This window comes from Leptodactylus fuscus, chromosome 8, assembly GCF_031893055.1.
Source record: "Leptodactylus fuscus isolate aLepFus1 chromosome 8, aLepFus1.hap2, whole genome shotgun sequence".
NCBI lineage: Eukaryota > Metazoa > Chordata > Amphibia > Anura > Leptodactylidae > Leptodactylus > Leptodactylus fuscus.
In genome coordinates, this window is record NC_134272.1 from 71929027 (window position 1) to 71948848 (window position 19822).

General features: G+C 44.2%; 1 protein-coding gene across 1 annotated transcript; it reads right to left on the reverse strand.

Annotated features, from left to right (window-relative positions):
• Window positions 1-15995: 15995 nt before the first annotated feature.
• On the reverse strand, window positions 15996-19082 carry SP5 (Sp5 transcription factor). The gene is made up of 2 exons (XM_075285288.1): window positions 18884-19082; window positions 15996-17195 (listed from the first exon to the last, which is right to left on the reverse strand). The coding sequence occupies exons 1-2, from the start codon at window positions 18932-18934 to the stop codon at window positions 16122-16124; spliced, it is 1125 nt and encodes a 374-aa protein (XP_075141389.1). The 5' UTR covers window positions 18935-19082; the 3' UTR covers window positions 15996-16121.
• Window positions 19083-19822: the final 740 nt, after the last annotated feature.

The following is a 19822-nucleotide window of genomic DNA, read 5'->3' on the forward strand; positions in this document are numbered from 1 at the left end:
AATTTACTTATAAGGTGTGGTAGGGATAAGGGGTATACAAAAGAGTAGGGATCTCGGCCTATCACTTTGTGTTTCCGCTGGAGCATGACGCTCCCATAACGCTTAGAAAACTAATACGCAGTGAACTCCCGCTATGGGAAGCTGGAGGCAGAATTTTAACTTTGGTGTCAGCTCTTGATCGTAACAATACATTTTTTGATGCATTGCTTGTATGATAGGTGGCTCTTAAAGAAGATCGTAATTGGGAGAGAGAAGCAGATTTCTTAAGGCTATGTGTACATTTGCATGAGAGTCCGACGAAAATTGTACAATGTACTGCCATTGACTGTAATGGGTTCCATCGTATGTCCTTGTGTAGGACCTTTACCTCCACCAGTTTCAGTTTAAAAACAGTGGACACCCGAGAGACCCCATTACAGTCAATGGGGACCTGCTCCTTGTGTAACCACTGTTTTAGTGGACCACCTATCTGTTGTTCAGGTCTCCTGACAGACCCATACAACAGAAATGCAATGCTAGTATGAACCTTGCGTCAGTCTGACGTTTCATACGCCACTCTAGCTAAAGGCCCACGACTGGCGCAGGGCATGGCTTATATATGAAGATGCCACGGCTTATTATTAAATCAGAGATCCTGATGTAGATTTCCATTATAACTCATGCCAGAAAACTGGCGTGATTTATAATAAATATGTTGGGCCCTGGCGCTCCAGCCACGGCTGGTTCCACCCACATTTGCTCATTGTGGCATGCGAGGTGCAGAATGGGGATTATGGCACATGTTCGTCACCTTGTGCGCCACAATATCACTCCTCAACACCAAAAAACTTGTGTAGATTAATAAATTGCCCCCCGGGTCAACAATATTTAACTCATAAAAAACCCCTTTAGGCTAAGGCGTCGTTCACATCTGTGTTCGGTATTCCGTTCAGGGAGTCCGCATGGGGACCCCCCGAAGGGAATACCGAACGCAACTGCAAGCGCTGTGCAGTAAAAGCACATGGACCCCATAGACTATAATGCTTGCCATGCACATCCCGCACGAATCATGCGGGCAGGGAAGTAGATTGTGAAGTACTTTCCTGTCCGCATAATCCCTGTGGAGATCTGGTCTCATGCAGACTCCCTTGGATGGAATCCAAACGCAGATGTGAACGAGGCCTTAGGCCCCATGTAGTGACTCGTGAGACGCAGCTGCAGAAAAAAGCAGCAAAAATGTGTTGCCTTTTTTCCACAGTTGTTTTTTTGTGGGTAACTGCTTTTTAAAAGGGTAGAGTTTCCATTTTTAGGGTCCTGAACGCTATTGTGAACCCAGTGCAAGTGATGACAATATCTGTAACAGACTCCAACTGTGTCAGATTGACTTATTGATCCTATTGACTTGTAATGAGGACCTTCGGTTCCTGCTGAGTTATATAGATAGTGCTGATATTTTTTCCATCAAATGTCACGCCAATTTCTTATGACTTTTAGATCTCTGTTTGCAATAAGTGAATAAAAACATCCATTGATTATGACCAGGCTGTGAACACCCGACCAACAGATACATGTGGATAACTCAAGACAAGAGAGCGTTTTGCGTCTTCCCAACAAAAAGACTCCTGACAGCCACAGGATATGACATAAATGTAGACGTGGGCGAATCTCACAAAATCTGTTTGGCAGATTTGATTTTCACTGAGTTTATTTAGAAAACATTTGCTCGAAAAGATGTTTATTGGACTTTATGGATACAATGCCACTTTTCGCGAAAAGTCCAGCTAGTAACTCTAGGTCAGAGGTTAGTATCCTTTGACACTAGCTGTTGTGAAACTATAACTCTCAGCATGCTCCATACACTTCTTTAGTAGTTTTGAGAGCAAACAAGAAAGTGTCCATACTGGGAGCTGTAGCTTCACAATAGGTTCATTGCCAAAGGTTGCTGACCCCTGCTCTAGGTCATTGGCCTAGATTCAGTGACTGAGAATAACCTTCTGGACCACATAATCAAACCCAGCCAATCAAAGCTGCCTTTGGATGGTTTGGATTAGTTACTCTAAGGGGGCGTTCACACTACCGTCAGTGTCCGACAGGTAGTGTCCGCTCCTAGTGTCCGTTCAAAATCTCGCACGGACATTAGCAGCGGACACTAGCTGTGTCCGTGACATTTTTCATTAATTGAAATGGCGATCGGGTGCGTTCTTTTGCACTCCGTGCCTGTCCTTAACTGTCCGTTTGTAAAAATGTCCGACTTTTCAAGCGGACAGCAAAACCCGACATGTAGGTTTTTTCTTCAGGTTGGACAAGCAACATATTCTGCTTCCAAGAGAGGAATCGTAGGAATGACTCTCCACATTGCACAAGATCTGGCTCCACTTGGGATCAGGGTCGTGACAATTGCACCTGGTACGTAGTATTTGGGGATCTGATATCTTTGTGCCTTATCTGCTTTTTGGCTGCAGCAATAACTTATCACACTTGCCTGACGTCACCCAGTACATTACATGAAATACACCACATACACCTGCACAGCCCTGTATATTCTGCCACTATGACTGAAGCTTCTCTGAATCTGCCATAACTTCCATTGTGGCCAATATCAGTCACCCTGATTGTAGTGAGACAGTCACTTACAATTGAAGAATGTGATGGCAAATGATAAACTGATATGTTCCTTCCCATTTTTAGGATTATTTGCCACCCCTCTCCTCCTCGGACTTCCTGAAAAGGCAAGAGAATTCCTGGCCAAGCAGGTACCCTTCCCAAGCAGGCTAGGTGACCCTGAAGAATATGCCCACTTGGTACAGACCATCATAGAGAATCCCATGCTAAATGGAGAAGTCATACGTCTGGATGGTGCCCTTGGTATGCAGCCATAACAAAGTGATCATCATACAGGACAACACTAACCCCCTTCCCGTCCATGCCTTAAAGGGATTCTACCATTAAAACAACTTTTTTTCTAATTACCACGTCGGAATAGCCTTAAGAAAGGCTATTCGTCTCCTACCTTTAGATGTGGTCTCCGTCGCGCCGTTCCTTAGAAATACCGGTACTTACCGGAATGGTAATGAGGTCTCGGCAGCAATGGGGGCATCCTTCTTCTTCATCTGCCTCCTCCCCTTGTCTGTCGTCTTCTTTCTTCGTCATGTCTGATGCCTGCGCAGTCGGCTCTTACAGCGAGACTCTGTTAGAGCCGACTGCGCATGCTCAGTAAGGGCCGTAAGGAGAGCTGTACGAACCTTACTGAGCATGCGCAGTCGGCTCTAACAGGGTCTCTGCTGTCAGAGCCGACTGCGCAGGCGTCAGACATGACGGAGAAAGATGACGACAGACAAGGGGAGGAGTCAGATGAAGAAGAAGGATGCCCCCATTGCTGCCAAGACCTCATTACCATTCCGGTAAGTACCGGTATTTCTAAGGAACGGCGCGACGGAGACCACATCTAAAGGTAGGAGACGAATAGCCTTTCTTAAGGCTATTCGGACGTGGAATTAGAAAAAAAGTTGCTTTAATGGTAGAATCCCTTTAAGGCATCTGTGCTCAGTTACAGTAGCAGCGCTGGAACGTTCTATAAGACTGTAATGGCGGCGAAGACCCTGAGGTGTCTCACATGCCAGGAATGTATATGTATGTTTCAATACTTTCTTTCTTGTAATTAATGCTATTATATTAATGGGTCAAATTATGTAGTTGTATTAACCCTTTTACTGCCAGCACAGGCCTGTATACTTGTATTATGGATCCATAGAAGCTCCAAGTTCAACTCATGTCGCCCTTGCACCAACTAGGGATAAGGGCTAGGACTGCTGGGCCAGGTTTACTCTGCACGGTTGCCAGGGTATGTTTTGTTTTAAGTTCAGGCCCGCCCCCGTATCCATGTAATTTATCAATTTTGGAAGGTTATATGTTTAGGGGCACGTAGTCAGGGTCTCATACCTTTGGTCTGGAAGTGACTGAAAGTACGCCCGCCCACCCTGCCCCCACGGTTTTTTGTTTGTTGTTTGTTGTGTTTTTGTCTTTGGTTTTCCTTTCGTTGTCTGTTTTTCTTTCTTTCTTTCTTCACAGCAAGCGGGGCTTGGTCCATGTCCCATGAAGTTATGCAAGGGTATACATGGCAACTGATGGTCACTGGTTGTCATAATGACGAAGATAATGGTCGTCCGGGACATGGAGAATTCGTTTGATGTTAAAGTTGTGGAGTATTTACTCCAGCTGTTGAGTTGATCCAAATAAAGCTGTGGCCAATCCCACTAACCCAATATGACGGTGTCCGTCTAGTTTTTTAGGGCGGGGGCGGGTTTATTATCGGTTAACTCATGTTTCCATAGTCATATAAGTCCCAGCAGTCCAGGGAACCTACATAATAAAACAATGCAGTGGACTATACCAAAGCTTAGGGTATGTTCACACAGTGAAAACCTTTTCCGCCATGTGATTTCTCCTGGTTAGGCCCATTCATTCGGGCCTAATCGGGAGTGAGTCTCACACCGTGGACATCTCCGCCGCGGAATCAGCTGGAAGAAAGGGCATGTCGCTTGTTTTTCCCGCTAGCGGGGGGAGGGGGGAAAGTGAGCGACTCCCACTGAAATGAATGGGAGCCTTTTTTTGCAGGTGGATTTTGAGGTGGATTCCATGTCAAAATCCGCCTGCAAAACTCCATGTGAACTAGCCCTTACCGATTTTCTATAGGCCCAACTATCACCTTCACTTGTATGAGCTAATACCCCTTCAGCAAGAATGAAGCATGACTTATATTGTAACGTGGCCATATGCCATCAATAACCAGACATATAATAGATCTCATATCATTTATTAATACAATGAAAAACCAGCAGAATGATTACGTCTGTAGATCTTGGTTGTCTTCTGAGAGAGGTCGTCTTCTTCCAGCAGGGGTTGTGATCTTGTCCCCCTCAGGCTGATGCTCCAGGTCTTTTGTGCTGACACTACCAGTAATGGTTAATGGTGATGTTTTTCGCCTCTTGCACTCCGGCTCTGAGGCATCTCCTTCATCAGGTCTTTTTGTGGCAGATGTATCTGTTCTGGAGTATCGGCGCATCCGCTCCATTGCCATGTCCTCTCGGTTGCACTGTTTAGGAACTGGTTTATCATCTTTGGGCAGGTCTCGCAGTTTAAGACGGTTTCTGCTCAGGATGTGTAGGAGATCTCCTGCTAGGTCTTCTATGAAATCTTTAGTTAATGTTTTATCAATACTTTCCCACCAGGACTTTCCTCTTTTGGGTAGGGGTATTTCAAAGTTCTGCCTCTTTGCCGCCAGGTATACACACGCGCATGCGATGACCTGTGGCTTATACTGTAGACAGAACGTCGTCATCATTAGGCAGCCGGTAGCCAGGTTGTTGGCCATGCGGGTAACGGCTTCGCTGGCATTCACCGAGCTGGCACATACAGCAACAGTTTCATAGGGATGCTCAACTACAATGTCTAATCCAAAGGTCTTAAATAGGATTATCTCCAGCTGGAGAATCTCATCCGCGGTGGGCGGGTAAGCCCGGCTTTGTGTGTGCAGCTGTGATCTCTTAGGGTACAGGCAGGCGTGGCAAGCTGTGATGATGTCTGCCACCAAATGTGGCTGTTCCTCCACTTTGCACGCTAGGAATAGTGCGGCGGTGGCCACTGCATATCTGTTATACTTGGTGAATGACTGTACCATGTAGAAGCGCTGCATGTACACTATGGCCGTGCTGACGGTCACTCTGGACAGATGGAGCCGCCGCCCCATGTCCAGAATAAGTAGTGCCGCCTGCTGGCGGTAAATAAGTTCTTTATGGGCTCGTAGGCCGCATTGCCTCGAAGGGCTCTTTCTCAATTGCTTTTTGGTAAAAAACCAAGAAGGGGTTAGAGTCTGGAAATCCTCCATCTTCTAAAGTCCACGAAACTAACTGAACACAGTGAAACGTAGAACCACCTAGTGCATCACGCGGAACCTAGCGCATCACAATCACAGGCTCCTCCCACATCAGGACATCTAATTTGCATATATTGATGATATTATTTGAGAGTTCCATTAAAATTGTATATATATATATATATATATATATATATATATATATATATATGGAACTCTCTCAAATAATATCATAAAGATATGCAAATAAGATGTCCAGTCGTGGGAGGAGCCTGTGATTGTGATGCGCTAGTTCCACATGATATATATATATATATATATATATATATGAGTGTGTGTATAGATAGATAGATAGATAGATAGATAGATAGATAGATAGATAGATAGATAGATAGATAGATAGATAAAATATCTTGATACCAGTGCTCTGGGACTTACAACCAAAATCTCCAGAAATTTAATTTAAAAATATTCTATTTTTCTTTAGTCTCTCCTTTTTGTCTTTTTGAGGATGTCCCAGATGGAGGCGGTGATACCCGTATGCCCTAATACGACTTATGGATAGTGGTTGTCATAATGGGGCATGCCGTAAATTTATGGTGAAATAGCAATGACACCCCCCAGGCAGGCCAGTGACATGGCACGTAGCACTAAGCAGTGTATGGACTTATTGTACCTCTATGTGACACTGATTGTATACAATTTGGGGCTGAATTAGTAAGGGTGGGGTTTTGTGTGCCAGTCTTAACCACTTCATGTGCTGGGGTGTGATGGACCAGACTGGGTTTGGTGAATGCCAGGTGAACGTTACCTACTTGACTGTGTTATGCCAACTGTAAAGTATGGTGGCGGAGCAGTAATGCTTCGGGGTGTCAAGTTTGGCCCCTTAGTACCAGTGAAGGGAAATCTTTATTTTTCAGCAGACCATGGGTATGTTCACACAGTTTTTATCAGCGGATTTTTATGTGGAATCTGCCTCAAAATCCGCTGCTAAAAACGTCTCCCATTTAATTCAATGGGAGCCACTCGCTTCTTTTTTCCACTAGCTAGTAGGATAAAAAAGGAGCGGACTTATCTTGCCGCGGATTCTATGGCACAACACTCTTCCGGTTAGACCCATTCATTCGGGCCTAATCCGGAGCGGAATGCCGCAACGCGCTAGCTGCGCGGTATGTTCACATGCGGAATCCATATTCCGCCATGTGAACATATTCTAATGGTCAGGTCACTGGATCCTTTTTGCCTTCCTCTCCACCTCATAGGGGATCTGCTGCCCTCTAGCCCAGGGGTAGGGAACCTTTGGCTCTCCAGCTGCTGTGAAACTACAACTCCCCGCATGCTCCATTCACTTCCATGGGAGTTCCAAGAACAGCAGAGCCAGTATGCATGCTGGGAGTTGTAGTTTTGCAACAGCTGGAGAGCCGTACGTTCCCTACCCCTGCTCTAGCCTCTGCCCCAAGAATCAGCATTATTGGCTATGTCTATGAGTAGAAAGAAGCCATCATGAAACCTTGTGCAATGTTTGTATATACAGTACATAGTGACAATTTTGGCGTATGTTCAGTATACATAGCAGCATCTTGTTTATATACAATAGATTGGGCACTATTTATGTGAACAGTATTAGGGAGGAACAATTACAGTATGTGAAGTTATTTCTGTACAGTGCCTGCGTAATCCCCAGAAAAAATGCTGCCATATACTGTACAATATACAAATACTGTACTATACAAAGGTACGTGTCTGCTCCTATTTAAGAGGGTTTCTATGATCTAAATTTCAATGACCTTGACATTGCGTGGGGGCTAAGTTTGGTATTTCAGCTCAGCCCCATTCACTTGAATGGGACTGAGCTTCTGCTGTACCATGTGAAAGATAAACATCATGGGCACAAGGAAGAAGCTGATCTGCAAGGCCCTGGGTGTAGGACACATATTGATGGTCTATCCCAAGAATACCCCAGAAACATTTAAGTCCCAGAAGACCCCTTTAAAGAGGACCTTTCACCACTTTTGGGCACATGCAGTGTTATATACTGCCAGAAAGCCGACAGTGCGCTGATTTCAGCGCACTGTCGGCTTTCCCGATCTGTGCCCGGTGTAAAGAGCTTACGGTGCCGTTACCGTAGTGCTCTATGGTCAGAAGGGCGTTTCTGACCATTAGCCAGAGACGTCCTTCTGCCTCGCGGCGTCTATCGCGCTGTGCTGTGGAGCGGGGAGGAACTCCCCCCTCCCGCTCCTGATAATGCTCGTCTATGGACGAGCTGTGTGAGCAGAGGGAGGGGGCGTTCCTCCCGGCTCCACAGTACAGCGCGATAGACGCCACGAGGCAGAAGGACGTCTCTGGCTAATGGTCAGAAACGCCCTTCTGACCATAGAGCACTACGGTACCGGCACCGTAAGCTCTTTACACCGGGCACAGATCGGGAAAGCCGACAGTGCGCTGAAATCAGCGCACTGTCGGCTTTCTGGCAGTATATAACACTGCATGTGCCCAAAAGTGGTGAAAGGTCCTCTTTAAATCCCTACACAACACTCTTATTGGTTTCGGAGACATTTTGGATCTAATGGACTCCCTCCAACTAAGTGAGGATGATTGGTTGTATACTACGTGACCGCAGAGCACAGGGATCAGTGACCCGTCCAAACTCTTTAAACTGAGAAATATTAAAAGCACCAATACACCGAAAATATAACCTGTTTTAACATAAAAATCCCACAAACACACAATATATAAAAAGCAAAGCAAGCAGTCAGATCTAAACAAATCTGTACAGAGGCTGTCCAGAATACAAAGAGGGGTTCAATGGTCTCCCTAAAACAGCGCCAATCTTTGGGCTGTGTTTGGTACTGCAGCTTAAAGGGATCCTATCATACAGTACAAACACATTTTATCCGCGTAACACGTCGGAATAGCCTTAAGAAAGGCTATTCATTTCCTACCTTTCGTTGTCTTCTCCACGCCGCTGTTCCATAGAAATCCAGTTTTTTTGTCGGTATGCAAATGAGTTCTCTCGCAGCACTGGGGGCGGGCCCCAACGTCCAAACAGCACTGGTGGTGTCCCCAATGCGGCGAGAGAACTGTCTCCAGCGCTGCCTCCATCTTCTTCAGCAACGTCCTCTTTACCCGTCTTCTTCTGGTGCAGGTTTCAGACTTCTAGGCCTCTGGCAGAGCAGACTGCGCATGCCCACAGGCCATGAGAAAAAGGCCGCTTACACAGTATTGTAAGTGGCCATTTTCTTGTGGCCTGTGGTCATGCGCAGTCTGCTCTGCCAGAGGCCTAGAAGTCTGAAACCTGCGCCGGAAGAAGAGGACGTTGCTGACGAAGATGGAGGCGGCGTTGGAGACAGTTCTCTTGCAGCATTGGGGGTGCCACCAGTGCTGTTTGAGCGCTGGGGCCCGCCCCCAGTGCTGCAAGAGAACTCATTTGTATACCAATAAAAACCGGGATTCCTACGGAACAGCGGTGCGGAGAAGACAACGAAAGGTAGGAGAAGAATAGCCTTTCTTAAGGCTATTCCGATGTGATAGTCAGAAAAAAATGTGTTTGTATGATAAGATTCCTTTAAGGTCACGTTGCAGTGAACCTGTCACATGTAAGATGCGATGTAAGCTGTCGGGAGAGTAATACAGAGTACAAGGAGCTGAGCGGGTTGATATGGCATTGTGTGGGAATTGATTCAGTATGACCTGTCATTTAGCCACTGAAATCTCGGCTCCATGTTGAAAAGTCAAGAAGGTGGAACTATCAGTGATTGACAGCCTGACCTCTATGACTGTACATACAGAGCTAAGTGTCAGTCACTAATTGTACAGTCACCTAGTCATGTGGGCGGTCCTATCAGTGATGACACCTATCTCTGTATGGCTACCTTTATCTTATACTGCAACTTCCATGTCACAGGTTCCAGTTAAGGGCTAGTTCACCCAGAGTTTTTTGGCAACGGATTTTGAAGTAGAATCCGCCTCAAAATCTGCTACCAAAAACGGCTCCCATCGACTTCAATTGGAGCCACTCACTTTTTTCTCCCGCTAATTAGTAATGGAAAAAATAAGCGACATGACCCTTCTTCCTGCTGATTACACATCTGACTCAGCCATGGCGTGAGACTACCTCCAAATTAGGCCCATTCATTCGGGCCTAATCCTGAGCGGGATGCCAGTACACTGCATTGGCATTCTGACGTGGCTAGCCGCGCCATACTTTTACACGCGGAATCCATTTTCCGCCGTGTGAACATACCCTAACAGAGAACCAGAATCCAATTTTCATATGGTGAATTAGACGGCCAGGTTGTTCATTAATAGTGAACAAAATAATCAGCTTTTTTTTTTCCCTAGAAAGAGCACCACTTTTGTCAAAAGGCCATTTTTGGTATTGCACCTTACTTCAAGTCACTTGAATTGGGATGAGACAGCCTACCACACAAAACCACAGGGTAAAATGGCGCTGTGTGGAAGGATCATAGGGACAAGTCCATAAAAAAGTTGTTAAAATGTCCCAAAACTCATGATAAATGTCTCTAATGAAGAGGGCTGGTATACCCAGGAAGAAGCTCTGCTCTGCCATATTATTTCATGTGTGACTAATAAGCCACATCCATGTAATGCCCCCTTCTGGCAGATCACAAGTACTACAGGACTATAAGCAGCTGTTACCTAAATGAGCATAATAATTACTATAAAGCAAATGCGCCCATTTAAAATGCCAAAGCAATCCATAGTGCCCGCAGACAATTCATGATCTGGTCTGGTCTGCCCAAATGGTTCATCATGTCCTGAGTCTCTGCCACACACATACAGTAGATCTCATGTCCATTGTGCTTGGTAAAATGGTGCCACTTAGCTGTGCAATAGTAGAAGCTCTGATATAAGGGTCCATATCACTTTTTTTTTCCTGCGCACCATCGTCCAGCCATCAGCCTCCGGTTCCCCCTCCTTAGGATTCCCGCTGTGCCCAGTAGACGCTGATGTACTCGGTGCTGTAGGTAGAAGTTGTCATACCTCCCAACTTTTGAAGAACAGAAAAAGGGATAAAATGTGTGGCGCACATAGCGCGCCGCGGCAAATTTAGCTCCGCCCACGTTTGCACTGACTCCGCCCATTCTCTTTCATTTTTCATGTGCCCCCACACAGTATAATCCTCCTACAGTCACCCGTACACTATATGTCCCCACATTATATTGTCCCCCCTTCCAACTGCCCCACAGTATTAAGTCCCTCTCCTGGTGCCCCAATTTAAACATGAAACTGGAGCAGCTGGAGGGGGACATTAGCAATGGGGGTAGTTGGAGGGAGACGATAAAGTAATGGCAACTGACGTGGGACATTAAACGGGGGCAACTAGAGGGGAACATTAAACTCAGGCAGCTGGAAGCAGACATTAAATTGTAGGTGTAGCTGGAGGGATACATTAAACTGGGGGCAACTAGAGGCAGACAGGTCCCCCTCCAGCTACTCCCACGGTTTAATGCCCCCTCCAGTTGTTCCAAGTTTAATGTCACCCCAGTTTAAGTGCCTCCTTCATCTGCCCCATTTCATGTCCCCTCCTTCATCTCTGCCCCCAGTTTCATCCCCCCTCCATTTCTCCCCCAGTTTCATATCCCCTTTTAGCTGCCCCCAGTTTCATGTCCTCCTCTCCATCTCTGCCCCCAGTATAATGATACACACAGACAGACAAAGACAGAGACAGACACAGATAGACACACACACACTCACCCTCTCTCCATCCTGCATCTCACACTCCCCCCCCCTCAGTACCTTATACACGTCTCTTCATCTCTTCACTGCACAGGACCGTGTGATGTCACACAAAGGTCCTTCTACAATAGTGAAATGTACCTCCGATCACGAGAGCCTTTTAACTGTTGATCGGAGGAACAATTGTTTAGTAAAACATTAAAGGGACAGAGCGGGACATGCAGGGGCCTGAGCGGGACCGCGGGACAGGGGTAGGAAAGCGTGAGTGTCCCGCCAAATGCGGGACACTTGGGAGGTATGGGGGCCACTATCGGGCAAAATAGAGCGTGCAGGAATGTGTAGGAGGGGGTCGGTCGAGGTCTTCGGCGTTGGTCGGGGGGGGGGGCCCAGGGCCCATGTCAAAAGTTTGCCACGGGGCCCCGCCATTCCTAGTTACGCCACTGCACACGTCCATGTAGTTTCACAGGCTGTGTATGGGGCCCTGAGCCCAGGGCAAAACTCAGGACAGGTCCTATACCGCAATGACCATGGCACATGTTATCCATATGCCGTCCATGATGTTAAATCACAGCCTGGCTACATAGACATGATCATATGCATGTAGCCTTAGATTACATAATGAACAGATACGAAAAGTCTATTATATAATTATAGAACTTTCCATTAAACAAGGAATTGCTTTAAAATACATAAAGTATATCAAAGGGGCTAGTAGTCACAAATGTACACAGTGTGGGAATGTTTCTGGGGAATTTTAGGACTGGATATATGGAGAAAAAGCAATGATCATGGTCAGTAATCTTATTGAAAAACACTATAGCGAGCCTCTACCTAGCCTTACATGGCTGACAGCAGAAATCAACTGTAGGGTAAGGTTACGTTCACACTTGGATAGGAGTCCGTCTTGTGCAGAGTCTGTCTTAATCTGTACGGCAAAGCACAGTAAGGTTTAATCCACATCTGCATAGGAGTCTGTATGGTGCAGTAAGGCTTTTTCGTCCACAGCTTTAGACAGACGTGAACGTAACCTTACCTTAACGTGCTTTTTCGTACAGATTAAGACAGACTCTGCACCAGACAGACTCCTGTACAGATGTGAACGTAACCTTACCTTAACGTGCTTTTTCGTACAGATTAAGACAGACTCTGCACCAGACAGACTCCTGTACAGATGTGAACGTAACCTTACCGTAACGGTCAGGGAGAAAAACGGATACACGATGGTCAATGGGGCCCCTTGGTATCTGTTGTTTTCTGTTCTTAGACCAATCCTCTTTCTGGTTATTCCCTTCATCTGGACCTGCCGCCATTGTTTAATCCCAGAACGGATGTGAAGACGACCTTACAAATTCTTTAGGTTTTTCCCACATAGGCCTCATATAGGGGTCTTTATATTGCACAGTTGATCACATTTAAATGAAAATATTCTTTACTGAGTTTACAGTCATCGTATTCACTATAGAAACCGTCAATGTTCACAAGTTATTTCAGCCTAGTAGTTTTACAAAAAAGAGTGCAAAATGCAACATAAGGGACAAGGCATGCCGCAACGTTACAGGTGTAAGGTTTAGGTATTGTCAATTTCGTTCCATGAATAATAAATCACAAAATATTCTCTGAGCGATTTTAATAAGCGATGTCATCAAAATGACTAAGTATATGTAACTCCACTAAATCCGAAAAGTGACTGCGGCTAAAGCCAGTATTCAGGTGATCTGTCCCCTCATGTCACACAAGGACTAGATTCATAGGGGCGGATTTATTAAATGGGGCTAAAAGCAAAATTATCTTAGTTGCCCACAGCAACCAATCACAGCCCAGCTTACATTTATCAGGAGCAGAATATGACATGAAAGCTGCGCTGTGATTGGTCGCTGCGGGCAACTACAATTTTGCTTTTAGCCCATTTTAATAAATATTTCTCAATAGAGTACAGTTTGTGATGCATCTTTTTTTAGGCTCTGTTCACATTCGCATATGTTTGAGTGGTGTTATTTGCAGATCTATTATTGCTACCACAGGTATCTGGAATCAAGATGGAAACCGGAGAGAGTTCATTGGGGGGATCACAATTTCTTGGGAACAGGAAACAGTTGTTATACTTGTATACAAGAACAGAAGAAGTAAGACTGACCAATACAATACTGGTACAATGCTATATTAATATACAAATACCTGTCATCCATACACATTACATAGCTCCCGACCTCCCTATACACATGCACACTCGGCTCCGGCAAGTGTGCATGTGTTCTAAATAGGGAGAGAGGTGAGGACCGCTTTTAGGGCTCGTTCACACGGAGTTACGTCCCGCGAGATTTGGCACCTATACGCCGCGTGACCCTTTGTGTGCCGTACACGCTCCCATTCATTTCAATGGGAGCGGGGATCGTATGCGGCCGCTAGTTTGCGGCCGTGAATAAATGCACGGCCGCAAACTAGCGCGGCGCATACGATCTCCGCTCCCATTGAAATGAATGGGAGCGTGTATGGCACGCAAAGGGTCACGCGGCGTACAGGTGCCAAATCTCGCGGGACGTAACTCCGTGTGAACGAGCCCTTAGGCTAAGTTGCAGCGTTTTTTGTTGCAGATTTTGCTGTGTTTTTTGAGCTAAAGTCAGAAGGAAACACATATAAATTTCCTTTATATTTCCCATCAAACCGCTCTGGAATTTGGCTAAAAACCCACAAAACAATCTGCAACAAAAAACGCTTCGTTTCCGCAATATAGGGCCTTAGCCTTCACTGACAGTGGCTTCTCTGGGAACAAAAAGATCAGGCCTATTGGAATCCAACTGCCCAATCCTTATTTTTCCCTCTGACATCTGCCATTGGGGAAATAGAGACATCTCCACAAACGTTAGATGGTTGTCTGGTCCCACTAAAATCCTTGGGTTGAGTCCAAATGAATCTAATGTATATGGCCAGCTTAAGCATTTCCTCATGATATGGATAAAATTTTTTTTGTAAAAACTCCATTAAAAATGTAGTTATTTTGTAGGAACCTGCTCATTAGCATCTAGGAATCCTGGACGCTGGGATACAATGTGGAGTGTTCACCCTGGCGGTCACTGGGTATTATCCATCCTCACGTATGTCAGAGCTTGAATCACACAAGCAGTTTTTTGTGCAGATTTTTATCCTTTTTAAGGCCAACACGTTGGAATAAAAACATCCACCACTGGCTTAATAAATTGTATCAAAAATTGCATCAAAAACTGCATCAAAAACTACACATGATGAGTTGATGTTTCGTTAAAAGGACACTCTTTTGGTCTCCATCAGGTGAATGGGGTCTATGCGTATTTTTGACATTTGCACCAGGAGCTTTCCATCATATAGGCAAGTAGACAGGGCTCTGCAAAGGTAACCATCAAATTGAGTATGAGGACGCAAACAGCTTCCTGTATCTCAGCTTCCTGCATACTCCTATATGGGACTTTTTGTGCAATATTGAAGTGAATTGCAGCCATGAGTGTATTTTGAGGCTTTGAATGGAGTTACATATTAGGGCGCTGTTCATACCAAACAGTGTCTCATTAGGCTGGAATCACACATGCAGTTTTTGGTACAGTTTTCTGAGCCCAAACCAGGATTAAAGTAAAAAATTATTTGCAAACCCCCCCCAAAACCGCATGACTTCTATAATCTGTCAGTACAATAATGCTAATAAATTCAGGATGTGACATATTGTTAGCAAGATCTATTCCTCCAGTACATTACCAGTTATGGTATGTTCACACATGACATTTTTTTTGTTAGCAACACCTAAATTTGCCACATGTGAACAACCAGTATGAACAGAGCCAAAATGCTACAGCGTGTGCCTAAAGTTCTGTTAAGTCTAAGGTGCAACGTTGTTCCAAAGTTTCAAAAAGCCTAAAAAGGAACATATGCTTACACTCCAACTATACAGGCAAGCACATACCCTAGGCAAAAAACAGATACAAAGTAACATTGTACATAGCTGCGAGAAGCTAATGCCACGATTACAATAACAGAAGATATATTGCTATAGGCAAGTAATCCACTGGACCAATTCTCATGAACGTTGATGAAGCTATATACCAATAATAATACAAGATAGAAAATAGAAAACACTTAGGAATTACGGAATGATGGAAGGACAAAAACTGAGAGTTAGAGTTAGGAAATTAGTTTAAAAAAAATCACTTTCGACAACCGGTATAGAGACGTGTGGCACCGGAGTTAAAATTTAGGCAGAGCCAATTATTCTTAGGTCCCATTTACAAAATCAATAAGGTACGCCGCAATGAATGGAAAAGAAGAACTGAAAGAGTTTTACAAACACAATCAATAGTCTCAAGGAAAGAAGAAAGGTTTCAGAAAAAGTCGCCATAGATCACACCAAGTTTAATTACATTTGGGCAGAAATATACAAAGCCTTGGGTTCCTCGGAAAGATCCAGAAGTAAAAAAAAAAACAAAAATGGAATTATTTGAGTCGGAATGTGACTAGTATTGTGCTTTGATTCAATTCAGATTTATCAATATTCCCATAAACCAGTCTTCAAGTATATTGCACTATAACAAAATCCATGAAGCCTCCTCTAGTGGTCTCGGTTTTGCTCCTGTTTGACTGTCCGCTCAACCCCTTTGATCTTCTTATTTTGATGGGTTTTCACATGTTTGGCCAGATGATCACTCCTCATGAATCGTTTTCCACATTCTGAACAGACAAACCTCTTTTCTCCAGTGTGAGTCCGTAAGTGCCTTTGTAGCTCATCAGATCTGGTGAAACTTTTGCCACAGAACAACCAGTTACAAATAAAGGGTCTTTCTCCCGAGTGCCACCTTAGATGGGCCTTAAGGTGGGAGGTTTTACCATATACTTTTCCACAACCTGGGATGTGGCAGATGTGTTGTTTCTTCTTTCCTGGCTCATCTGGACCACTGGAGGATTGGCAATTGGGGCATCTACATCTTCTGCATCTCCTGGCTGTGGCCAGTGGTGATTTGGTCTGCAGGAGAGCAGCGATTTGAGTCTGGTATTGTGCAAAGTCTGAATGTCCTAGAACTAAACTTCTCTGGATAGGAAACCGGTGATGAGCGTGGGGAATTTGAGATGGATGGGTGACTGGGGTCGATTGTTGAATGCTCCACCATGGGATGTCTTCTGCTGGATTGGGGGATAGCTGCCTCGGTTGCTGATGTATCAGGTTTGAATGTCCTGGTACAAATCCATGGATAGCAGACGCGATGGGTGCGGTAGGAGGATAAGGAACAGAAGGTACATAGGCCGATTGGCAATTAGAGGACTGAAAAGCAGCCATAGGGGAAGGTAACATTTTCACTGGAGAAAATTCATAAGGGTAGGAGGGGTCAGCAGGGGGAGTCAGGGGTAGTTCATGAGTAACAAATGTAGACTGTATGTGAGATGGAAGTTGATTTTTGGCGGCAGCAAGTCCGAGACTGTTATGTGCCTGGAGTGTACCTGGAGAGTGCGCAGAAATGTCATTAGTCCATGGATGGAAAATCCTTGAGGGAGATCCAATGGTTGGATCATAAGGAACCTGAATGAAGTCTGCGCCACTTCCTGGTTGACCTATTCGACTACATGTAGCTGCCAGGAGAGCCAGCGGGGAATGTTTACTGACATCCGGTGAGGCGCTGGGTGTCCTGTCCTGTAATGGAAAATGGGTTCAGTTTGCTTATAAAATATTGATTGATATGGGAGAGATAGATACATATACTTAGGAAGATAGATAGATAGATAGGCAGATAAACAGATAGATTGATGATAGAGAATAAGATAAAGTTTGACAAAAAGTTACTATATCATTTTGACTTGACATCCACATCTCATAGTCCTACATATACTTAGACACGGGATAGTCTGTCTTTTAACTCCCCATCTTAATGTGTGACTGTTCATTACCATTCACCACCATTCACTATCATTCTCTGCCATTCACTACCATAAACTGCCATTCAGCACAAGATCTGAGCAGCTCTGCCTGACATATAGCGACTCGGGACATGTAAGAAGTACATTACAATGACAGACACACCTACAGTAACTTGTCTTAAGTCTATTAGGAAACTTTATCAGCTATGAAGATTTGTGACCTATAATTCACTGTAGTTTTATGTTTCTACTTTGTCTTAAATAATTGTCATACTAAGACGCTCTTCATATAAATTGTAATGGATGTAACCTCATACACAGCTATACCAGTGGATAGTCGGATATCTCATAGACTGACACTATACTGACATTGAACAATTGAGAACACGGATGATCCATCTCTTGTCAATATCTCTGATCACCCTGATGCCAGTTATCTGTATGACTACCTGCTGTTTGTTAGTGTCTCTCCTTTTTGTAACTTTTATTTTACTTTGTAAGTAATAAAAAAAAGTCTGTAAATAATCATATAAAAGTATATTGGTATACTGTCCCATTGCCCTATATCTTCTGCCGGTAGTTCACTTTCACCACGTGTGCTCTATATGAGCCCAAAATGTAACTTTCTTTTAACTTTTTCTTATTATGATTGATATGGAGTTATCTCTAGATCATTGACTTAATTCTGAAAGGTTTGTGTATTTTCTAATCTGTTGCATACATATTACTGAAATAGATACATATGGATATAGATATATAAGTAAATAGTTATGAGATAGATAGCTAGATAGATAGATAGACAGACAGACAGACAGACAGACAGACAGATAGATAGATAGATAGACAGACAGACATATAGTTAGATAGTAGATAGATATAAGATATATAGATAGATATGGTGATAGAAGGATAGATAGATAGATAGATAGATAGATGATAGATAAATAGATAGATGATAGATAAATAGTATAATAGATAGATAGATAGATAGATGATAGATAGATAGATAGATAGATAGATAGATAGATAGATAGTATAATAGATAGATAGATAGATAGATAGATAGATAGATTATAAATAATTTCTTAGCTACATATAATAACCAAATTCACTATAATTTTTGGGAAATCTTTCAGAAACACAAATTTTTAAAATTCACAAAGTATCTTTTTGCTGCCTTCCAGATACGGTCGTTTGGCTTAGATGGACCGGTGCCTTTCTCCAACCTTATCAACTATGTTACCATGTAAATGAAACTTTCCTAAAGTAAATCTCTACGGAGAAGTATTTCCCATTTTCTACTAGAGGAAACTCCACAACTCAATTGTGTAAACGCCATATCCAAAAAATTTAGAAAATTGCTAGAAATTCCCTAATAGTTATATATACTGTGGTTATTCGGATTGTTTGCGCAGTTGCTACACTCTTTGGCGCGACTAGCTGCGCAGGTGAAGCCCCACTGACCTGTAGGAATGCCTGGAGAGAGTCGTTCCTTAGTACAGCTACTGCAGCCATGGTGTCGCTCCTGCGGCTGGGCACTGTGATGGGCAGCACACTGCTGAAGATGCATGGAGGAAACCCCTTCAGTCAGTGACTCCCCACCCAGTTAGTGCCAGGTTGTTTGTTTGGTACTTGGCTGTGTGCAGGTTGCTGCTCCTCCTGCCTCCCCTCCCTTCCAGCAGCCTCTTGACTGACTGCAGTGGGAGCACCTCCAAGAATTTGATAAGGACTTTGCTGGGCCGCCAGCCAGTCACAGCCCGGGCTCTGTCCCTTTGAAGTTCCCAGCTGCCCAATCATCAAAGCACAGCAGCTCTTTCACAAGAGAAAGCAAATCCTTTGAATGTACAAAAGCTCCTACCGAGTGTTTGTTGGTCTGGATAAAAGAACTGATTATTACAGGGGGTGGAAAGGGAGGTGATAAAGGCGGGACAATTAATGAACTAATCACTATGTGGGAAATGTATATACACAAATAATTGGATTTTCTTGATCAAAGGGACCCTCAGCTCCTGAAGACCCTGCACTGCTTGTCCACAATCCTGAAGCCCCCTCCTCGGTGCTTTTTGTAATTAAGGATTTGTAGCAAAGAGACAATCTCCCTTTGTTATTGCAGGATGGAGATGGTTCTTATACTCTCTTGGGTGGATTTGGTTGATAATGTACTCACTGCTCAAGTTTCTTATTTCTTGGAGTATTGTTATGAGGATGTGGGGAACGTCCCGAGAATGACTACGGTTTGGGATTTGGCCAACGTATCGGTATCAGAATCATGAACGTAAAGAGATTTGTGAGTGTGAGTGTATGTGAGCGCCTAGCTGTTCAACTTTTCAACCAACACTATGTTCACATCATTGTCTTGGTCCATCAGAGAACCAGAACAACGGGCAGACAGACCTCTAACAC

Excerpts from the sequence above, each read along its gene's own strand:
- SP5 (XM_075285288.1), bottom strand. The coding sequence starts at position 18,934 with ATGGCTGCAGTAGCTGTACTAAGGAACGACTCTCTCCAGGCATTCCTA. Across the intron at positions 17,196-18,883 it reads CTCTCCAGGCATTCCTACAG|GACAGGACACCCAGCGCCTC; the intron begins GTCAGTGGGGCT and ends TTTCCATTACAG.